This window comes from Theobroma cacao, chromosome 5 (genome assembly GCF_053813885.1).
Source record: "Theobroma cacao isolate CCN51 chromosome 5, ASM5381388v1, whole genome shotgun sequence".
Lineage (NCBI taxonomy): Eukaryota > Viridiplantae > Streptophyta > Magnoliopsida > Malvales > Malvaceae > Theobroma > Theobroma cacao.
In genome coordinates this window covers 32182074-32204345 of record NC_142643.1, presented here as the reverse complement: position 1 = coordinate 32204345, position 22272 = coordinate 32182074, and the positions used below count along the sequence as shown (strand labels likewise).

General features: G+C 31.9%; 1 protein-coding gene and 1 long non-coding RNA gene across 2 annotated transcripts; both read right to left on the bottom strand.

Annotated features, from left to right (window-relative positions):
* Positions 1–3164: 3164 nt before the first annotated feature.
* On the bottom strand, positions 3165–4393 carry LOC18598792 (S-adenosyl-L-methionine-dependent methyltransferases superfamily protein). Its single transcript, XM_018120675.2, has 2 exons — positions 4111–4393; positions 3165–3978 (listed from the first exon to the last, which is right to left on the bottom strand). The coding sequence occupies exons 1-2, from the start codon at positions 4258–4260 to the stop codon at positions 3346–3348; spliced, it is 783 nt and encodes a 260-aa protein (XP_017976164.2). The 5' UTR covers positions 4261–4393; the 3' UTR covers positions 3165–3345.
* Positions 4394–10183: 5790 nt separating this feature from the next.
* On the bottom strand, positions 10184–11973 carry LOC148762783 (uncharacterized). The gene is made up of 3 exons (XR_016026231.1): positions 11893–11973; positions 11154–11239; positions 10184–10316 (listed from the first exon to the last, which is right to left on the bottom strand). It is a non-coding gene; the product is annotated as an uncharacterized LOC148762783 (long non-coding RNA).
* Positions 11974–22272: the final 10299 nt, after the last annotated feature.

Genomic DNA, 22272 nt, shown 5'->3' with positions numbered 1-22272 from the left:
ATCAAATCTTTGAACAAAATCGGCACAAGGACCGCACTACTTGGATTCTCTCTTAACCAAACCTGTTTTTGCAATTGTTTAAATGGGCATCTTATGCATCATTTAGTTGCATTTTAGGTTGGTTTCTAATTCTTCTAGTTGACCAAAGAAGACACAAAACCACTTCAAGAATAAAGACTCATCAATTTCTAAATTAGATTTTAAAATTAAAAAGAAAACACATTTGTTACCAAAGACAACATTAGAACCAAATCAAAATCTTGATTTATTTGAAAGTATATTTCATATAGCATTCGATCCAAACATTTAAGAACTTTAAATCATATTCAAGGTGACAAAAAATGCACTTAAAAAAGTTGATTTCAAGTCTGGATAGAAGCACAATAATAAACAAAAAAAAAATGAGAATGTTGCCTTAAGACAACATCCAAAACCAAATGCAATTGTGCTTTATTTGGTCGAGCATCTCATGCAAGACTCATCCATACTTTAAATGATCCTTAGACATGATTAAAGATAGCTTAAAACATGATCAAATCAAGTATGGACTTAATCAAAATTGAAGCAAAATGAAAAAATTAAAACAACACCTTTTTGAAATTGATTTTTCACCAAAGGACTTCAAATCAAAATGCAAAGCATCTTAAATGCTAATCATGATGATAAAACATGTAATGATCATCCAAATCCTTGAAAGATGGCTATGATACCACTGATGGGAAAGGGCCAGCCATGCACCACAATGCAAAACAAAAATAAAAGCAAAATATAAACGCAACGGAAATAAACAATTAAAATGGGTCTTTCCATGCAAGGGCACTTTCATGGTTTTTATATGATGTGCAATACAATAAAACATATATGTGATCTGGTCATTACCTTGGGAACAAAATAAAGTTTGATTCCTTATTCAAACTCCACCAAATAGCTTCTTTGAGAGACTTCACACCAAGCTTGGTTGTCACAAATCAAAGCTGTCCAAGAAGTTCTTGTACGGCCCATAACAAAGTCAACATGGTGAATGGAGAAATCCCTACAATAAGGTGGGATTGCCAAGCTTTCAATGTGCTAGCAAGGATGTGTTCTGATCACTTTTCTCGTCCTTTTCACCCTAGCCACATAGCACAAGAGAAAAACATAGTTTTCTCTCACATACTCACAAAGGATGGCAACATTACTCGTCAGTGAAAAGTGGTGGCTAGGTTACTTGGAATGAGTAGCTTAAATAAGGTATTTATATCTTGGAACAATTTCAGCCTTAATAACCTTTTTTCATGTAATTGCTAATTGGTCTTTGCACTTAATTAAACCTTTTTAATTAAGTTCAATAAAAGTTCATAACTTCTAGTTCTAATTAAGTCTTACTTAATAACCTCTCCAAGTTTAATCTTAATATTCACTTTTTGTGTGTGATCCATTAGGTTTCCAACATGTTGGCAATGGCCGTGAAATGTAATCTATAAATTAAAGTTAAGATTAGATAAATTCAAACTACTTTGAATTTATCATTCATTAAACATATCAATCACTTTACGATCATAGGCCAAAAATGGGATGCAGCAATCCATCATGGCCACCCAAATGTTAGAAGAGTCAAGACGGTTTGACTCAACCTTTTAGTGATCAGTCTCTTAGTACAATTCAATCTTTTCACCATGTATCTCAAAATGCTTAAAAGCATGGTGCAGTGTTAACTGCTAGACCTTCCATGTTAGTTATGGCACTAATTATTTATCAAGGATTATAGGAAACTCATTTCCTAAAATCCATTGTGCTCTAACTAAAGTCTTCACATAGGCTAACTCAAGGCATGAACAATCGAGATACATCTCCTTAATCACTCAAAGTGATGAATCTTGTCTTGACCACTTATTTCCCTTCATACATCTCATGCTATACCAAAAAGCATTTTATTTTGGCATCATTGGTAAGACACATAGGGATGAAATCAAAGCATAGCAATTCTTGTATAAGACAACCTAGTGTCTTAATTCTAAGGATCACTTGCATGATTGTCACATGAGGATATACTCGATTAACATTATAGTGAAGTACCAATTGAAATCCTCATCTTATATTTAGTGAACTTGTTCCTAGAACAAGCACTTACATTCTAGTTCCAAGTATCCCTATACTTCAACCTATGAAATCGATTGTTTACTTTTGAAGTAAAGAATATAGAATATACTAGTTTTTAAGCATCATTGATATCTAGCCTCAATGATACGTTGACTAGGAAGAATTTAGAGATTATGCTTTAATGCATAGAAATCTCATAATTATAACACTTTACGATTTCCTTGTAAGGAATGTTAATATCATGGACTTTATCAAATAGACTAATAAGCATAATCTTGTTGATAAAAGAAAACCTCAAATCACTCAGTATGAATTATATAATTGTATGATTGGATCTAAGCCTTAATCAATCCGATTGGCTACATAGCTCATTCCAACATGAAGTCTAGATCATGTTTTTCAATTGGCTCATGACATGAGCCTTTCTTCCTTTATTTGTAATTTTTGGGCGGCTTTGATGATGTTGCATAGCCATGCACGTCCAATAGCCAAGAAAATGGAAAAGGGTTTCTTTCTTTTCTCGAAATTTGGTAGTCAAGTTGAACAAAAAAGAAGCTTAATTGGTGCTAATGTGTGCGACTTTAAGAACGAAGGAGATTTCATTGCTCCATGAGAGCAAGGGAGATAAGATTATTCCATAATTTGGTTTTTCGAAATTAAATTTAGGGATTCCCTGAAGTGATAATTTCATTGTAATATTTCAATTGTTATGAATTTTAAATTTTGGATAAAAAATTTAAGATATTGAACTTTGTAAATTTACTTATTTTTCATATAATGGATTTTATCCGGCTTTGTCATGGTTTTTTCCTCTACATGTATATTTGGTGTTCTTTATTTTGCTATTAATGCTTGTGATATCTACTGATTTATTTTCCCATTTGGTTGATTAATTTAGATTTATTATCTTATAAATATTGTGGCTTGAGTTGTGGCGTCTTGCTATTGTGAGTATCTTAGTATTTGGTTGTTTGTTGTTTGAGGTCCAACACTGCCGAATTTGATTCAATCCGTAAATTAATTTTAAAAGTGGACCATCCAAACTTTATAGAATTAGAAACTAAAAAAATTATTTCGAACCTTAATTGATCAAATATACATAATTATTTTCATTTCAAATTTAATTTAACTTAGAAATTATATATATAATATAACATGATATAAATTACTAAACAATGACCCGAATTATTTGAATTGATCACAATCTTTGCAAGGGACATTGGACAATTCAGCCAATATTTCCCAGGCTTCCAATCCATGCTTCTTTTATAGACCCACTTTTCCAATCCTTAGATAGACAGGAAAGTTGACCCGTTTTTGGTCATTATTCCCATCTTCCTTCCAAGCACGCTTGAAATCCTCAACCACATCCTGGCTCAAAAGCTCCACGCCCTTCTCCTTAGCCTTCTGATACGCTGACCACGATCTCAAGTAGGTAAAATAGTCCTCTAAACCCATCAATCTCTCATTTGCGAACTCAAATGGTCCCGTGCTATCCGCTCCATCCACAGGCTCGAACGGAAAATCGATGCCTATGTACTTATGATCCACCAGTTTTCGCTGCGGATCCCAGTAAGGATTTCGGTAAAATCGTTGAAGGATCTTGTCCACGTAATCGTTGACTTCTGGGGTGGTGTAGCACCAGGCGGCGATGAGTCCATGGGGTTTTTTGAGCACCATTTTCACCTGTTTGTAAAATACAGGGAGGTCGAACCAGTGTATGGCTTGTGCAACGGTTACTAAATCAACACTTGATGCTGCTGCCACTTTTTGCTCAACCTCCGCCAGGGACATGACTGGAGAGGTATGCTGGTATTGGATGTTGGGGAGTTTCGATGCTAATTCAAGCTGTGTTGGGCTTGTGTCTGTGGCTATGACCTTCTTGTAAATCTCAGCCAACTGAAAATTAACATGTATTAGAACATCTAATAAGAAATCCTCTGGGCTGTGAAAAGGAAAAATATTTTTCCGAGGCAATAATTAATAGTGCATATAAGTTAGAAGTCACATGGAGAGTAAACTGAGACTCACAGACTGGGCAGCCTGGCCGCTGCCGGTACCGACATCCCATGCAAGATCATGTTCCGGAGTCTTTGAGGCAATGAACTGGAATAATTCTGGTGCGTAGCTCGGGCGAGCCACTGCATAATGCTTTGCCTGCTTAATGAACAGATTTGACATTGTTTTGTTTTTCCCTCTCTCTTATCTGTTGTCTGGTCTAACATGGTGAGAGGCCAATTATCTGCTTTCATATATATAGTTTTTAAAGAGTAGTTTAAAACTGGGGAAGCAATGAAAGGAGAGGGGAGGAAGCAACCGGAGAAGCATCAGCTGCACCTTCGAATATTTAATTTGTTGATTGATGTATAATCTCTTCTAAAAAATAGAGTTCAAAATCTTCTTCTCTTTCAATTATATATAAAAAAAAAATTTAGAGAAGCATCAGCTGTGGATTGCCACAGGAAGTTTCCTATTCTAGTCTTTATCAGCTTAAAATTGCTCATTAAAGTCGAGTGTTCGACCTCAGGTCGTAGGATGAAATTTCGTTGGCCAATCTTTTAAGTTCGATGTGCTGATGGAATTTTTCAGGATGCTTCACCAATCTAAAGAGACGAGTCCAAGTTTTGCTGTGATGTTGCGTGGACCATTCACTATGTCTAGTTAGTCAAATTTTATTGAGAATATCAAATACAGTTGAATAAGAATTAAAAATTTTAAAAAATTAATATATTAAATTTGATTAGTAATAAAAATATTAAATTAAATATAAAATTATAATTTATAAAATATAAATAATTAAAAAGATATAAAAGATTAATAGTTTCTTTATGTATAATTAGAATTATTTAAATACTATAAATTTAAGATAATTTTATTTTAATTAAATATAAAACGTAAAATATATAAAAAAATATACTTAAGTTAATTTATAAAATCAAGATTAATAAAAAAAATATACATTTATAAAATTTTAAGTAATAATTTAACACTTTAATTTACATTTAAAAATTATATAATAATTTATTAATCTTTAAATATTAAAATCATATATAATAAAATTTACGTAACGTAAAAAATAAATACATGATAAGTAAAAGGTAAGTATCATATTATATAACAAAAAAAATAATTAATGGTTTGTAGAAGTTTAAAAAAAATTATAAAAACTTATAACATAAGAACAAATGAAATAAAAATAAATAAATAAAAAAATAAAAGTAAAAATAATAATTTAAATTAAAAAAATTTAAAATTGAGTTAAATATGTGAAATTATTTTATTTTTTATTTATATTAATTATTAAATAAAAAATTATTTTAAAAAAATTATTAATAGAATATATAAAAAAATTTAAAAATTTTTATATGTTATGAAAATATTTTTAAAAGTTTTGGGGGGGACCATCATAAGGCGGCTCCGCCCCTGACTATGTCATTAACGTATGTGCGTCACGGGTGACCGACCACGTATGCACGACAAAATGATAGGACTCGGGATGTTTCTGTGTTTTGTCTTGCCTTACACGACTTACATGGTTGGTTTTTATTTGGCCACTGCCGGAAGCACGTGGAGCGTATGGGCTCTACTTTTAATTGTGCAGTGCATTTCTAACCTATCTGATGTTGACTCCTATTTTCCAGATATTCTGAGATCTAAGCATTATTGACCGTCCGATATGTGCCCGTACTCGCCTGGCTATCCCAAGGAAAGCAGCAGTAACCCACAAGCTTGGAATTTGAAAAGAGGGTGGTGGATTAAAAATATATTGACTTTCTCACTGCTAAAAATTAAAACTATTTGTTAAGAATGAAATGATAAATTTGGACTCTTTTAAAATAAATTTATTCATTAAATATATTTTCGGTAAAAATTTAATATTTTTTATTATTTGAATAAATTGAAAAAAATAATTTCTAATGTTAGGAACACCAAAATTTTATATCCAATTGTTTTGCATAACGTTCAAGGAACTAAAGCTAGCTCTGGCAGTAAAAGTGGGATTGAATACTATTATTATATATGTTTATTTTTATTGATTTTTAATGAATTAATTTTGATCTTTTTTCATAAAATTATAAATGATCATTTTTTTAATAAAATTATAAAGTTATTAATTTTTTTAAAATATAAGATTTACAACTTTTGAATTTTAATTTCTTTTGAAAATTTAATTTTATATGATATTCTAAAAAATACTGATAGAAAATCAAATAAAGTCAGAACAAAATAAGACAAAATGAGTAGATTGGAATCATAATTTTTTTTCCTTTAATATAAAAAAGAATTAAAAATAATAAAACAAACGAAAGATGAACAAAATAAAATTAGCTAGGCAAGTTTGTTTCGACTCTCTTTACATAACATTTGATATGGGGGTGATCACCTCAAAATTTTTGGTAATCTAGGATCACCAAGAGTTATTAGATCAAAGGGTGACTTAATTTCTACACCTAAGGTTAGGACACTTTCTTAGCCTTTTAATGTGTAAAGGAAAAACTTGCTTTCCCACAAAATTGTAATTGTTTTTTTCAAAATAATATTCTTTACATACTAAACACAAAAGTATATAATATTATATAGAATTTTTTTATATAGAATTTTTGTTTTCTTAGTAAATTCATTATCATATCAATGGATTTAGTTTTATTTTCTAATTCATTCAAAGAATTTCATGAAATTAATATTTTAGAAGTTACTTTACCTATTAATAAATATGTTTTTCATATCTTTTTTATTAAATCATTTAATTATACCTTCCAAGAAATAAAACATTAATATTTTGCAAATTGTTATCTTTATACAGTCTTTAAATAATTATAGTTATTTTCATAATTTAAAAAAAACAGTATTTAATTTTTATGTGATATCAAAAACAGTGATCTTTAATATCCACTAATTAATAATTGTTAATCATGGTAATCTTAAATCACCCGTGGTTACATTACCCTAATACCAACATCACCATTGTGATCTTGAAAATGATACAAACCGCTGCCTTAGTGTGTTTTATTTTTTTTTTATTTTATGTTTTAAGATAAAGACACACACTTAAGCTTTAATTATTTTATAAAATTTATTAATAAAAAAGTAAATATTTATCTTTTTCCGTAGTGTTGGTGTGCTTTCTCTCTCTCTCTCTCCCCATATATATATATATATACTGAAAAATACACAATTTTATTACTTACAATGGATACAAGAATAAAATAAAATAAAATTTAAACCCCAATACATCAAAGTCCAAATTTGGGGAAGTTTGGGCAAAATGAAACAACTCCAAAAAAGTCTCTCGAGTATCTTCCATGTGACCTCTTAGAGGTTGGGAGCTCACAATAATTCAATTTGCAATCATCTAATAGGGATTGGCATTGTGGACTTAGGGACAAAAACATCAAGCCCTATTTAACAAGTAGTTGTGGAGATATGAGAAGGCAAAAAAACAGTTTACGGAGAAAGGTTTTAGTTGAGAAAAACAGGGAGAATCCTACTCTAATGCTATTACAAGAAAAAAGCAATAGGAGAGCCTTAAATGTGTGGAATAATATCATAAAGCCCCTTTCCCTTAGTAACCTTTTTTTCTTGCAAGTTCATTCAAACTTTGGATATGTGTTGGGCAATAGTGAAAATATTAGGTTTTGAGAGGATGGATGGGTTGAGGGAGAGGTCTTAAAGGTAATGTTCCCTAAAGTTTATGCTTTAGCTAATAATAGGATGAGGAGAGTAAAGAAGTTTTGGGAATGGACAAATGGAAAATGGGAATGGAGAATAGATCTTAGGAGACAAATCTTGGGATGCGAAGAAGGACAATATTATATGTTTCTAAACACTATAAGAGACTATCACCCTTGCCAAGATATGGAGGATGAGGTGATATGGACGAAAACACTTAATGGAGTTTACATGACAAAGTCTTTTTGCCAAATGGTAAAGGAAGAGGAAAGAAATAGGGAAAAGGTGTGGAAATGGGTATAAGGGGATTAGCCCCACAAAAAATAGAGTCGTTGGTTTGGTAACTTGTCCACAGAAAGATGTTGTTAAAGGAGAACCTTTTAGGAAAAGGATGCTTACCGAGGCTGATGTAATGTGTCCATTTTACAACAAGGAAATGGAGACGGTGGACCATTTATTTATGGGATACTATGAGAGTTAGTGGTTGTGGAATGCAAGGCTAAATAATTGGGGTGTAATGTGGGTGATTCTAAGGGGATTTAAAGAGTTTATGGTTATGTGGAATACTACCATGGTAGGGGAAAGTGATTTCAAGATATGAAAAATTACCATTTTTACGATAGCTTGGATTATATGGTTGAGTAGGAACGAAGTTGTCTTCCATCATAAGGAATGGGATAGGGAAATGATCAAGGATCTGATTAAACTTAGGGTGGCTATGTGGGCTAATGCAAGATGGTCAACAAAGCACCTTTCAATTTTGGATGTTTATAGATAACTCAACATGATGACAAGAATAGTCGAATGGAAAGCAAAGAAAAATACCACCGCATGGATGAAAGCACAAAAGGGAGAAGTCAAGTTTAATGTCGATAGTGCAGAAAATGGAAGCTCAAGAGTTGTAGGTATTGGTGGCATGATGAGGAATGATAAAAGAGAAGTGCTAATCAAGTTTTCCATAACAATTAGGAATGGCTACTCAAACCTGGTTGAAATCTCTACTATCAGAGAGGCTTTCTTGTTGTTTATTGAATCTATTTGGGCCAACTACCTCAACTTGGTTGTGGAAAGTGACTCTCAAAATACTATTAAATGGACAAATACCCTTTAAGAGGTGCCATGGAGATTTTGTAAGTTGATGTTGTAGATTAAGGCACTCAAAAGAAAAGCCCCTAGGTGGAAAGAATGTCACACCTTGCGAGAAGATAACCTAGTGGAAGACTCACTGATTAAAGAAGGAGTGGATAGGGAAAAAAATTTTGTGAAGATTGTTGAAAATGGTGAACCTAATCTAGTTAATGGTTAACTAGCCATTTCATTATGCTGGTTTTGTAGCTATCTTATGTTGTGCAAATTTCTAATTTTCACAACCTAATTTAAGTCATTGGTTTGGAGGTTATTGTGTTGTCTCCTTTGTTTGGTTCTTGTGTATCTGGTATTAAACGCTAAAGGGTTGTGGGTCTGAAAGATTTTATGTACATTTTTGGGTATTTGTTTATGCTTTTACTGGGTTTACAATTGCCATAAGATGTTGATAGGATTGAACATCTTGATCTCATAGGCAACCATTGTCACAAGTTGATCTTGTTTTGTTTAAGATCTTAGCTCAGGCAGTTGCTTTTGTTGAATTTTCTACTCACGCAATTGTACGTATCGCAAAGTTAATATAGATATGAGTAGAGTGTCGATCCCATAGAGAATTGAATTAATCCTTACAGTTAACTACTAAAATTAACACACCTTAATTTTATCTAAACAATTAAAATTAAAAGGAAAATTTAAATTATTAAACTAATAATGAAAACTAAAACTTAATCTAAAATCTATTAGCAAATTTACTTTATTAAATGTGAATGACTACAAGACCTAAGATTATGATATCCTTCAATACTTTATCTTATTATTGTCTCTCTCCCTTAACTTAGTTTAATGGATTAAGTTGCTTGTCACGACCCGGAACCTCCCTCAGGCCCATGACAATTGCCGCGACGTCCCGATTGACACTCATTATCTAGAATGCCAACCGGAACCCCGCAAGGCTTACATATCGGTTTCTTTCCTTTCCTGTGAGCAATCATTGTTAAATATCGAGTTTTTAGAGAATATATACTATTTTAGATCAAAAACAATCAAAATAAAATTTTCGCCACACAGGGGTATTTTGGTCATTTTATTCTCAAAAATTTCAAAACTAGCTAAAACGTAATATACAAGTACAAAATACATAATTCATATTCAAAATGAGTTTAAAAGTCTAAAATCTTCATTTAAAACGAAATTACGGTTATTTGAATATAATAAGAAAATAAAAGAAATATTAAGGGAAATATTCTATTTTCTTATAAAACAATATTTATAGAGTTATACGTGAATAATTTTTATAGCGTAAAAGCTAAATAAATTTATACATACTGAAATACAGTAAGCCAAAATATTTAATTTAATTTACAATAACAAGAGGGCCCCCGAATAAACAAAAGTAAAGAGGACTGTGAATCTACGGTTTGGAAAATGCAGATCCAATGGTAGTCCTCGATGAGATCAGCTATCTACAGTCTATACTGAACCTGAAATGGGTGGAAAGGAGTTGGGTGAGATTTTGCAATCCCAATGAGTAAACAGACATTATCATAAATATCTAAAGACGAGTAAAATGGAGGCAAGTTTAAACAACAAATTTCAACCCATTTCATAATGTTTTCAATTTATTTCTTAAACCATAAAATATTTGTAATTTACCAAAATAGTTGTTAAGGCTTATGTCTTTTATTAAAACAAGGCTCAAGCCAAAACTAATCCTCGGGGATACCTTGGCCGAGGCATCTAACCGAGTCCGCCAAGGGTGTTAAAATATTCACACGTGAAACACATTTTTATTTTTAAAACCAACCGTTCCTTGGCGTTGGCCAAGTTACACATTCACGTGGGGGTTCGACGTGAAGTGAGCTCTAATACTACCCCAGGAGTTACCCTCCTCGCCTCTACAACCGGAGTAACTATATAACTGGGTTTACCGTGCCCCTCTAATAGGCAGTCCACGGAAACCCGTCACTGCAGTGACTAACCCACCAATTTTAATAAAATTTCGACAGTATAACGTGGCTTTTATTTATTTATCCAGCCTGCATAGTAAAACAACTTACATAAATTTCCCAATGCATTCACAAAATATAGCCACATATACTCATTTCTCATAAGCCATTCCTAGGAAAATATATATTTTTCAAGTCAATTTGTAGCCTCCAATTACTCAATTTCATAATCAATACAATATATTTTTATTTGTCACATTTATTCCTAAAACATCAAAAATCCCGTTTTAATCTCGTTCTCATTTCATAAAATACATAAAGGGCATTTAAAATAAACTCTAGATAATTTACAATAATAATAAGTTTACTCACCGTTTGTACAAACTAAAAGCTTTCTAAGCGTCCCGATCACTACTTGTCGGGTACGACTTCTTTGCCTTTTCCGGAAGGCTCTCCTCCTAGACACATTACAAAAATTTACACAATTCATCACATTGATGCTAAATCACTATATAATTAACTTAAATCCTATACTAATGCATGGTATGAAATGCAATAGCCTAAAACGGCTTAAATGCGGTATTAACCTATTTTTGGCACTTTGCCCGATAAATTGCTAACGCGCTCCATTTTAGCTCTAAATCATCCCATTCTCTCTCCAACATTTCTAACCATTAAATATCAGCCAATAACCTTCTAAAAACAACAAAATCAGCTCACTCCCTTCCTTGGAAAATTCGGCCAAAAATGGGACATTAACTCGGTTAATTTTCTACTTTGTTTTTCTATCACGTTTAATCGTTTTTCATCATTTTCTCTTCATTTCTCTTAGAATAAAATCAATTCATCATCATTGTACAGCATTGAGCATCCAGCCAAGAGTGGGTATTGTGAAAATTTACTGATTTCTTGCCCAATTTAATTTCTAAACACATTTAACTAACTAAAACTATCAATTTAACTAAAAATCAAAACCTAAAAATTTCAATTTCTCTCTCCTAGAATTTCGTCCAGCCCTTGATATCACTTTTTGATCTCTCTCCTCAAGCATGCTAAATGGAAATAAAGGCATAGGAAAGGTAGAAATCAAGCTAAAATCGAAAAATCTTACCGTTAGACGCGTAAACGGTCAAAAACCGCGAATTTCCCTTTGAATTTTCTTGTTTCTCTTTGGTTTTTTCTTTTTTTCTTCATTTCCTCTCTATTTCCTCTCTTTTTCTTCCTTATGGCCGGCCAGCACTCAAAATTTGAGTTTAAATGGCTGACTTTTCATTAAAATAATATTATTTTATTTTAAAAATGCCATGTGTCACTTTCCCATTGGCCCATTTTTAAAATTTCATCCATTTGTTTCCAAATTTTCACCATACACTTGTCCCACATATCCATAGCTTAGATAAAATTCTCAGACTTATCCAAAGTCTCGGTGGAGTAATTTTTTGAAATTTACACTTTTGCCCCCGGTAAAAGTCAAAAATTACATTTTTGCCCCAAAAATTGAAAAATTGCCCATAGACATATTTTTCATCCCTTATACTCATACCATTCTCCAATTTGTCAAATTTGATCTAAATTCTCTCAAAATCTCAAATTTTATCCGTGGGTGGCAAAATTACGATTTTGCCCCTACACTCCAAAAATCACCAGAATTAAACTTTTTCACTTCCTATCATTAAATTATACTCCAAATAGTTAATCTTGGTCAAAAATTTCACTCCATGATCAAATTATTATCTTAGGTGGCAAAATGACGATTTTGCCCTTGAATATCAAAATTTCTAATTTTACCCAAAATTAACCCTCAAACTCTGAACAATCATTTTTTAGTCATTTCTTGACTATAAAATATTAAATTTCATCCTACAATTCCTATTTGAACTAGTTCGAGGTTAAATCAACTCAAGTGTACCATTAGGTACAATACCGAGTTTCGTCTATTCTTAGGTGCTTTTCTAGCGTAATAACATGCTACTCAATGCATGTATGTCATGACATGTATTTATAGGGTCGGGTTTTACATTGCTAACTTAGAATCCTAAATTATTTATAAGTCTCTGTTGAGTTTCTCATAAAATACCTTTCCCAATTAATTTACTATATGTCTATGCAAATTAAATTGAAGAAAGATTCATTAAGTTTGTGCTATAATCCTGACTACGTGTGGCTTATAAGTGTATGTCTACCATATATGCAAATCAAATCACCTAATTAACTACGTGCATTCGATCATACGCTATTTTATTCAAGGTTTACCTAAATCTTCTTCGTCAAGGTTTAACCTAGGTTTCCAATTCAATCTAATTGGTGATCAGGCAATTAAAAGCATTACGAACAGAATAAAATAAACAACTTAAATCTATCAAATATAAGTAAAAGAGAGATAAATAATTCAAACTATATATTGAGTTCAATCATAATCTTAGATTAAAAATTTAGTTCCCCATCAAGTCACACATCATCATTGAATAAAATATAAACATTAAAACAAAACCAAGAAAATAAGAGAATAAAAGAAAATATAGAAAAAATCAAGAATTGTGTTCTTGATCTCCAAATCTCCTTAAATTTCGTAAATTCTTCGTAGCTTCAATGACTCAGTGCCTTGACTCTCAAATGTTAATCTGGTGTTTCCTTTTTCTCTCCCTTTAAGTCCTCCGAAAGGTTATTTTTATAGGCTTTGGAGTTAAGATAAGTTGGGTAAAGAAAGAAGTCAATTTCAGCTGAGATGTCCTCATCAGACTATGTAAGTCACAGCTTTGCCAAATTAATTAACAGAAATCGTAATTGCTCTTGGACTACTGCTGTGCGTCAACTTTAATAAGATTTTTGACAATCCTACAAGCAGAACTAGGTAAAGTGGTAAACATGAAAGTTGTAGATCTTTCTCTTACCTTTCCAATGGTCTAATAATAGCTTCATTTGAAGCTCTGTAGAGAAAGTTATGATCAAAATACCGAAATATATATATATATATATCTTAAAAGTCTGCACCTCGAAATTGCTCTCCTTTTTCCATTAAAATTCTTCTTTCAAACACCTACAAAAGCACAAGTAAATCAATAACAACCTATCTTAATCATATTAACACCAATTTAACCAAAATTAGACTAACTCACCTAAAATAACTAATTTAAGATAATTAAATAAAACCTACTAATTTCTATACATTACTACAAGAACTAAACTAAATTATTATCAAAATTAAGCCCAAAGAACTCTATATCATAGAGTTATCAGCTGCTTTCCAAAGCTAGGCATTCTACTTTAAGAGACATGTTTTGTATAGCTTTTTACTTGAAATGAATATGCCTTCAAAAAAAAAATTATAGTTCCCTTCCATTAAGTTATCTCAACGAAGGAATTCTCAAGGAAATCTATCTATACCAAAATCCTCTAACAAATCTTCTTCCTTTATTCAATTTGTGTAAACCTTTAATACAGACCCAATAGCCATATGTCTATGTTTGCAATCTAGCTATATATATATATATATATATATATATATATATATATATATATATATAAACCAAAAAAGATTAACAAAAAATTGAGTTAGTTAAGAATAACTTTTAAGTTAAATTAAGGTATATAAATAGTAAAGTAAGAGTTGAATAGATTTTGGGTAAAATACATTAACACCCCTAAGTTTTAGTCATAATTCCACACGAGTCCATTATATTAGATAAATTAGCTTAAAGTGAAGTAACCAAGGGATGTGGGTGAATTGGTTATCAAGTAAAAATTCCTCTTTTTTAGATGTTTAACATAGCTGAAATATAAAAGGCAAAGTTATAAAAATAGGGTATAAGTTAAGCAAGTAAAGTGTAGAAAATAAAAAGTACTTAGCCAAGTTTTTATAAAGGCTCGATCTTTGATGCCTACGTCCTCTCCGTTGATAGCACAAGGAGTTCGAATCCACTATCAACTTGCCTTTTAACACAGAATTAGATGTAACCTTTACAATTAAATGCCATTTCAAGGATCAAGCACAACCTCGACCAAAGTCACTTGCCTTTTTAGGATCAAGCACAACGTTCACAACCAAATATTTTCTAAGGATCAATCACAACCTCTCTACTTTTTGCTTATTGGTATAACCTTAATACTACCTTTTCAAGGGGGTATATCCTATACAACAGTGGATTATTAAAAGAATCTATAGTTTAAAATCTCTAATAAGGCTGGTAAGGAATTTGAGTACAAAAAGGTAAGAGCTTTCTCAAGAATGATGAATAATGAAGGAATTTTGGCTCAAGGAATATCAATTAAAGGATAAAAGAATAATCTTTATGCTCAAAGAAAGGATTTTTCTACTCTAGGATCTCTTTTCTTGTTTTCCCTCTTTCTCTATTTTGAATCATTCAAATTGTTGCTTTCATAGGCTTTTTCAGCAAGTATTTATAAGTAGTGAAGAATACACCCGTTGGAGCAAATTTGAAAAAGATTTTCGTACGTTCTAACCAAATTGCACTTTTCTGTCGTATATGAAGAATCGATTCTTTGTTTATGTGTTGTCGGTTTTTCATGACATTTTTCAAAGTCTGAAACTTTCTATTTCAATAGAATTGATTCTTCCTTTTTAAGATGTCAATTCTTCCTCAACTTTTTCAAATGTGACACCATCACACTTTTCAAGAATCGATTCTTCTATTCCAAGGTGTTTGTTCTTCACTATGGTCTAGTGCCAAAATTTGAATTTGAGCTTGATCTTTGGCACTTCAATTTTAACCAACTGTATAATCTCTTGTGTCTTTACGAAGTTTTTGATTTTTGTCATTGGTGTTTCAAGAATCGATATCTTCTTCCTCAAGAATTGATTTTTTCTTTTCAGACTGGAGATCCTTGGTTCATTCTCACTCAGAACCAATGATTGTTTCATGGAAAATCTATTCTTTCATGCTCAGATTCTTCATTTTGCATTATATTCTTCTAGAATCGATTCTTGCTCTTTGAGGTGTCGATTTTTTCAATTCTTGAAACTTCTGTCTTCCAAGAACTGACTCATTCTTTTCTCAAAATCAAATCTTTCTGTAGTAAGAGAATAAATTTTGATTTTAATTCATTTCAAAATCGATTCTTTTCATTCAAAACATTGGCTCTTAAGGCTAGCATTTTGAGTTTGAGTTAGCTTAAAAATATTTTTTTTTCAAGATTAACTTCAAAACTCTTGAGGATTTTCTTCAAACTTGAAAAACATTTTCATTCATTCTCAAAGCACATTTCAATTAACCAAGTTTGAAAGCATTTTTCATTCATTCTCAAAAAAGATTTAGATCAATCAATTTTGTTTTTTTAAAGGCAGAGTGAAGCTAACACATTAGTTTTCGAAATGTATAGTCCACTTCAAAAGAATATCTTCTATTGGACACATAAGTCTACCCATTAGTCAACCATTAATGTTTTCATTAGTTTGATGACGTGGCAATATTGAAAGAATAATTTATCTTTCATTAATTTTAAAAATTACCAAACTATAATTTCTTCTAAAAAAATCTACACTACCTCCAGTCAACCAACCACCCCATGACCGAATCTGGTCGAAAATCCCTAGATTCGGCCAAATTGAGCTTCTTTAAGGAGCACTGATCTTGGAGCTCCTTGGGGTGCACTGGTCTTGCTGCTCCAAGGAAGAGGAGCACCAAATTGGCACTCCTAAGATCTAGTGCTCCCTTGAGGAGATTTGGTTGAATTTGGTATTTCATGGTTAGATCCGATCACAGGGTGGCCAGTCAAGGTAAAAGTACGTTGCCGGTCAGCTTGAAGAAAGGAAAAAAAGGGAAAAAGAAGAAGAGCATTATAGACATTTCACGTTTAGGTATTAATATCGTTTAAACGTTTAGGGCGAAGTGTCTATTTTAAAAAATAATAGACCCACGTGTAATTATGGCCAAGAGTTAAGGGGTCCATGTATTTTACCCATAGATTTTTCACATATAAATACAACTTTATTTTTTGAAAGTAAATTTCCAATCGTTACTAAAAGCCATAATCTAAGCTTAGTTTATTTCATAATAAATACAAAGGGACATAATAGAAATACATAAACCACATGAAATTTAAAAAATCTAGATTTAGAGATGTCTAAATACCTAATATCGTACACACTAATTTCTAGCAAGTTAATATTACTGTTCAAACTTAGACAAGTATATGTTAGAAACCCAACTCGCTAGAATCTCTATTCTCACAGAATTACATTGTCTAAAGTTAAGGGAAATAAAAACCTTCATCAACCCATGAAAACCTACCACTCCATGTCTGCCAAAGCTCTATGATTTTCGTAAAAATTCTTTTTCCAATTGGCCCCTAAATATTTGCATGTTACTTATCTCATTTCTTTTTTAAGCAAAAAGTATAAATATCATTCAAAAGAGGGAAAAAGAGGAGTATTGGTTGACAAAAAGAATACCACTTACCTCGAGGATATACATAACCAGTCCTACTCTAACAACTAGTAGTTCTAGAATGAACAAAAAAAAAACTCTTTACCGAAGATATAACCTGTATTACAATCAATAGAAGCTAAATATCTCACTCTCAACTTACAAACGGCTGAACAAGAGAAATGTAGCAAGAAAAAAAAGTTCTCACAACTGAAAGTAGCAATAAAAAAAGAAGAAAAGGGAATATTAAGCATTCTCACAATTCTAGAGAAAAGTTTGAGTGCATGACACACTTTATTTGGCTAAGAAATCAGCTTTATTGTTAATCGATTGACGAATGTGCTTGATGATCCAACTACCAACAGTGTTAAGAATCTTGAGAGTTTGCATGATTAACGGCCTGAGCTTCCATGGAACTTCGGAAGGCTTTTGGATCTAACAAACAACATTTTTAGTGTCAGACTTTATTAAGAGAAGGTGAGAAAATTTCTAACTTGAAGTTTAGTATATTAAAGCTACCTTTTTAATCACAAGGAGTTCAACTCGGCTAGCATACATGACCCCAAAAAGCTTGGAGAAGATGGAAAAATTGACCCCATTTTCATTGTGTAAAATGCCACCAATTCCAGAATCGCCAAGGTAATCTCTCAAAGCACCGTTTGTGTTAAATTTAAGGACACCCATTTAAGGCTTGTACCAAGTTTCAATGCCATTAACACTTCTGATTTTGTTGTGGACATAACCAATAGTATGGAATCTGGCAAGATCACCTATAGGGCAATTAAAATAGGGCCATTTCACATTAATACACCAAACAATTCTAATTTTAGTAAGTTCAAAAATGGAGCAGCCATCTCATTTGTTGTCCCTCGAAAACGACAACATTCATAGCAATCCAGATAGCCTAAGCAATGGCATACCAACCCATTTTCCAAATCGCACCATTTTTTAAGTTGTTAACAAAACAAAACCAATTAAACAAACAATCAAGTGGGTTTTGATGTGAAACCAAATCGACATTCCATAAAGAAAACCATAACTACCAAATAAGCCAAGTTTTGTCATAAGTGAAAAATAAGTGATGTACCAATTCGAGTTCTTTTCTACAAAAGAGGCAAGTGGTAGTGTTTCTATTGATAATACCTCTCATTGCTAGAGTTTCTTTAGTATATAAGGATCTTTTCACAAGTTGCCAGCAAAATACCTCTACTTTGTAAGGAGCCAAACTACACTATATCATCTTCCAGTGATCTATATAAGGGGTATTAGTAAGTAAAACCTATCGATAGAAAGAATTAAAGGAGTAGTCACCTTAGGGGGTCCATTTTCAAATGAGTTTGCCTTGAAAATCCTTATCAATCACTTGATCATCAAGGAGAGTACAAAAACAGTCCCATTGCTCATGTTCCCAACCAAAAATATTTCTCTGTAGATCAATTTTCTATTTCCAACTATTTGCAATCTATTCCTTGATTCCCTCTTTTTTCAGTGTAAATGCAAAGACTCTAGAAACAACCAATTTGAGGATGAAGCTTTCAATCCATTCCTCCTTCTAGAACTTGATTTTACAACCATCACCCAAAGAGAGAATCATTCCCTCGGACACAAAGCAATTATACTCACAATTCCCGTGTAGTGGTTTTGACTATGTTTTTCGACATGGCAGAGGCTATTTCTACTACTTAGTCTCAAAATCAAGCTATTTTGATCCAACCCTAATTTACCATTAACAACATGTCTCCAAAAACTATCTAGTTCACTGTCGTACCTCTATAACCATTTGTTAAGGAAAACTCATTTTTTGAGCCCAAGGTCCACCATCCCAAGGTCGCTTAAGTCTTAAAAATTAAACACATTTGCCCATTTGACATGGTGTAATTTATGTACCAGATTTGGCCTACCATATAAAAACCTCTTTTGAATGCTTCTAATAATTTTTCTAACCTTTATCAACATTTTAAAAAAGGACATGAAGAAGAGTGGCATGCTGCTCATGATAAATTTCAGAAAAAGTTACATGCTCACCTATAGACAACGACTTAGCTTTCCATGTAGCTAAATTCCTTTTCAATTTCTGAATAAAGGGCTGCCATATGCTTGAAGAGCCAACTAGGGCTCTTAAGGGATGGTCGAGGTAAAAAGTTGGGAAAGTTTCAAGTTGGTAGCCTATCAGATTAACCCATTGACTTGCTGTTTGCTGGTAAACTCCAACATAGTAAGGGAAGCACTTTTAAAAATTGATTTTTAGTCTAGAGACGACTTGAAAACACTAAAGCAATCGTTTAGTATTAAAGGGAAAAAAATGTTGGCTCCATTAGTTTTTTATGATAATAAAACATTTCCATTCATTTATGTCTAACTTTACTACTTAAGTGTGCAAGATAAAAATATATGTCATTAATAAATTAATCACTAAAAAGCAAATACCAGAACTCATAAGAATGAGGAGCTATAATTGAGCCACAAAATAGAAGCCTCTTAGTCGGATGATCAAGGGAGTTAGTCAACTAAAACTCAAAACTGAAGATGGTCGGTTCAGAGACAAAGATGACTTAATGGCTAAGAAGCATAGTTAGTTGACTAAGAGCTTACTACCAGAAACTGGGTTTAGAGACAAAGATGACTTAATCGATTAATAAGCATAGTTAGTCGACTAAGAGCATTATTTCTGAATATTTGAATTTAAATACTAGAAGACAGATTAACGGCTAGAACTAACTCCAAACTGTTTTCCAACAATCAGAAACTGTCAAACATCCATCAGAGTTAGTTTTTCAAGTATAAAAACCCTCATCAATAGCTAAGAACAAGATTAGATGCTTCAAAGATAAAAATAGCAAAAACTCTCTGCATACTTTTTGCACTTCACTCTTATCCTTGTAATAGAATTAAGCACTCATCTTGTATCATTCAGATCAGGTTAGTGATCATAGGTACATCTTTATTTCTGTTCTCCTTGTTTACTTAGACTATGCAAGTCACTCTAAGGGGATTAATCAAGGTTGGGTTGCTTGAGTGGTTGTATAGGTTCTAACTCAGCCTAGAAAAGTTAGTTTTGAGTTTTGGTTGATCTCGGGGAAAACCATTGTTAAAAGTTGTGGCTGAGCTTGTGAAAAACCATTGTAAAAGCTTGGTGGGAGCTTGGGAATTTCACCGTTTATAGTGATTTGGTTTGAAAAATCTTTGGTTGAATAATGAAGATAGTAGATGTAGGTATTTGACCGAACCGCTATAAATCTTTGTGTAATGTCTGCTTTGTTTTATTTTTCATTTTCATTCTTTCTTAAATCATCCCTTCATCTTGCATCAAATTTCTCATCATTGACCTTCATTTTGCCCCTAATTAGAAATCAAGCTTAGTGAGAGCCAAAAAGTGCTATTTACCCCCCTTCTAGCACATTTATTTGGGACCACCAAGTGGTATCAGAACCTAACCTTCATTTTTAAGGCTTAATATTCTTAAGGAAGATCCAAATGACTCTAAAAAAATCTGTTGATGTTGAGGGTCAATGCATAAATATGCGTCCTTAATTTGATGGATCAAACTATCCTTATTGGAATACTAGAATGTCATTTATGTTAAGGCTTATGACTATGAGATATGGGATGTCATTACCGATGGTCCTTTCATTCCTATGATCACAAATTCGATAAATGGTAGGAAAACTCCTAAAGATAGAAATAAGTGGACAGAAGTTTAAATGAATAGAGTACAAATCAACTCTAAGGCCATGCACATTCTCATTTGTGCACTTGATTATAGAGAATATGATAAAGTGTTCATGTGCAAAAGTGCCAAGGAAATTTGACAAAAATTAAAAGAGTTATATGGAGAAAAAAAGATGAAAAAAGAATTGGAAGATAACTCTTGTAAGAATCAATGCTCAACAAGCAACATGACAAATGCAGACAAGGAATCAAGTGAAGATGAATCCTCCAATCAAATTGAATTATGCCTCATGGCTCTTGAAGAGATAAAGGTAATTTCTTCATGTTATAAACTTAATTCATATGTTTTTGATGAATTGCATGATGCTTTTGAGGATTTAGCATTTGAGTTTGAGAAAATAAATATGAAGAACAAGAAAATTATTTCCATACTCGATGTTGAAAATGAATTTTTGATGAAAACAAAAATTGACTTGGAAAAAGAAAATGAAAATTTGGAAAAGGATTTTACAGCTTACCAAAAGAAAATTGATATTTTCGAAAAAGGAAATTTAAATGTAAAATAAAATTTGAAGATTTATTAAATGAGAAATAAAAGGCTTTCATGAATTCTTCATCTTCCAAAATGACCAAATATAGTCATTGCACATTTTTTAGTTATTATCCATGCATTTGTCCAATTAAAAAATGTTTACCTTATAAATTTAGACAAATGTGGGTTCCAAAAGGAACTTTATGCAACAAGACTAACTTTCAAGGATCCAAAGCAATTTAGATACCAAAAATCAAATGAAAAATGTCTCTTGTAGGTGTGCTAGAGCAATGAGGAACAATTCTTGAAGAATGAACACTCTCTAGCCACACATAAAGGAAAATGGGTGATCTCTATGCTAAAAGCCTCTTGTTTATTTAAATGAGATTTTATATTGCTTATTTATTGAATACTTCATTTATTTTTCTTGGTTTCTAAAATTGTTTGCCTTTCGAGATTGAAAATTTTGCTTGCTTATTCTTGCTTGAATATTAAGTGCATAATTCTTTGAGCTTTATTGATAAATCTTAGCTATGCAACTTGATTTGATATGATACATATTATAAGTTGCAAAGATGTATGAATCTAAAGATGGAGTATTTACTTATATTTGATCTTAAATATATCATCATCCTTATTTTGAGAAAATTGTTTTATTAAGATTGCTTGATTATGAAATTTTTTTTCTATAAAATTTCTTCATGTTTTGTGAACTTGTTTCCATACTACTTTTTTGAGGAAAAATGATTTTTGAGCATAATTTTGAAACATAAAAGGTTGGATAATGCGATAGAAATATGAGCATACTTGATGACTTACACTCACACCTATTTAAGCAGCCTAAAACAAGGAAAATTGAGTTAAAAAAAAATTATCCTTGATTTCCTTGTGCCTAACATAAGTCGAC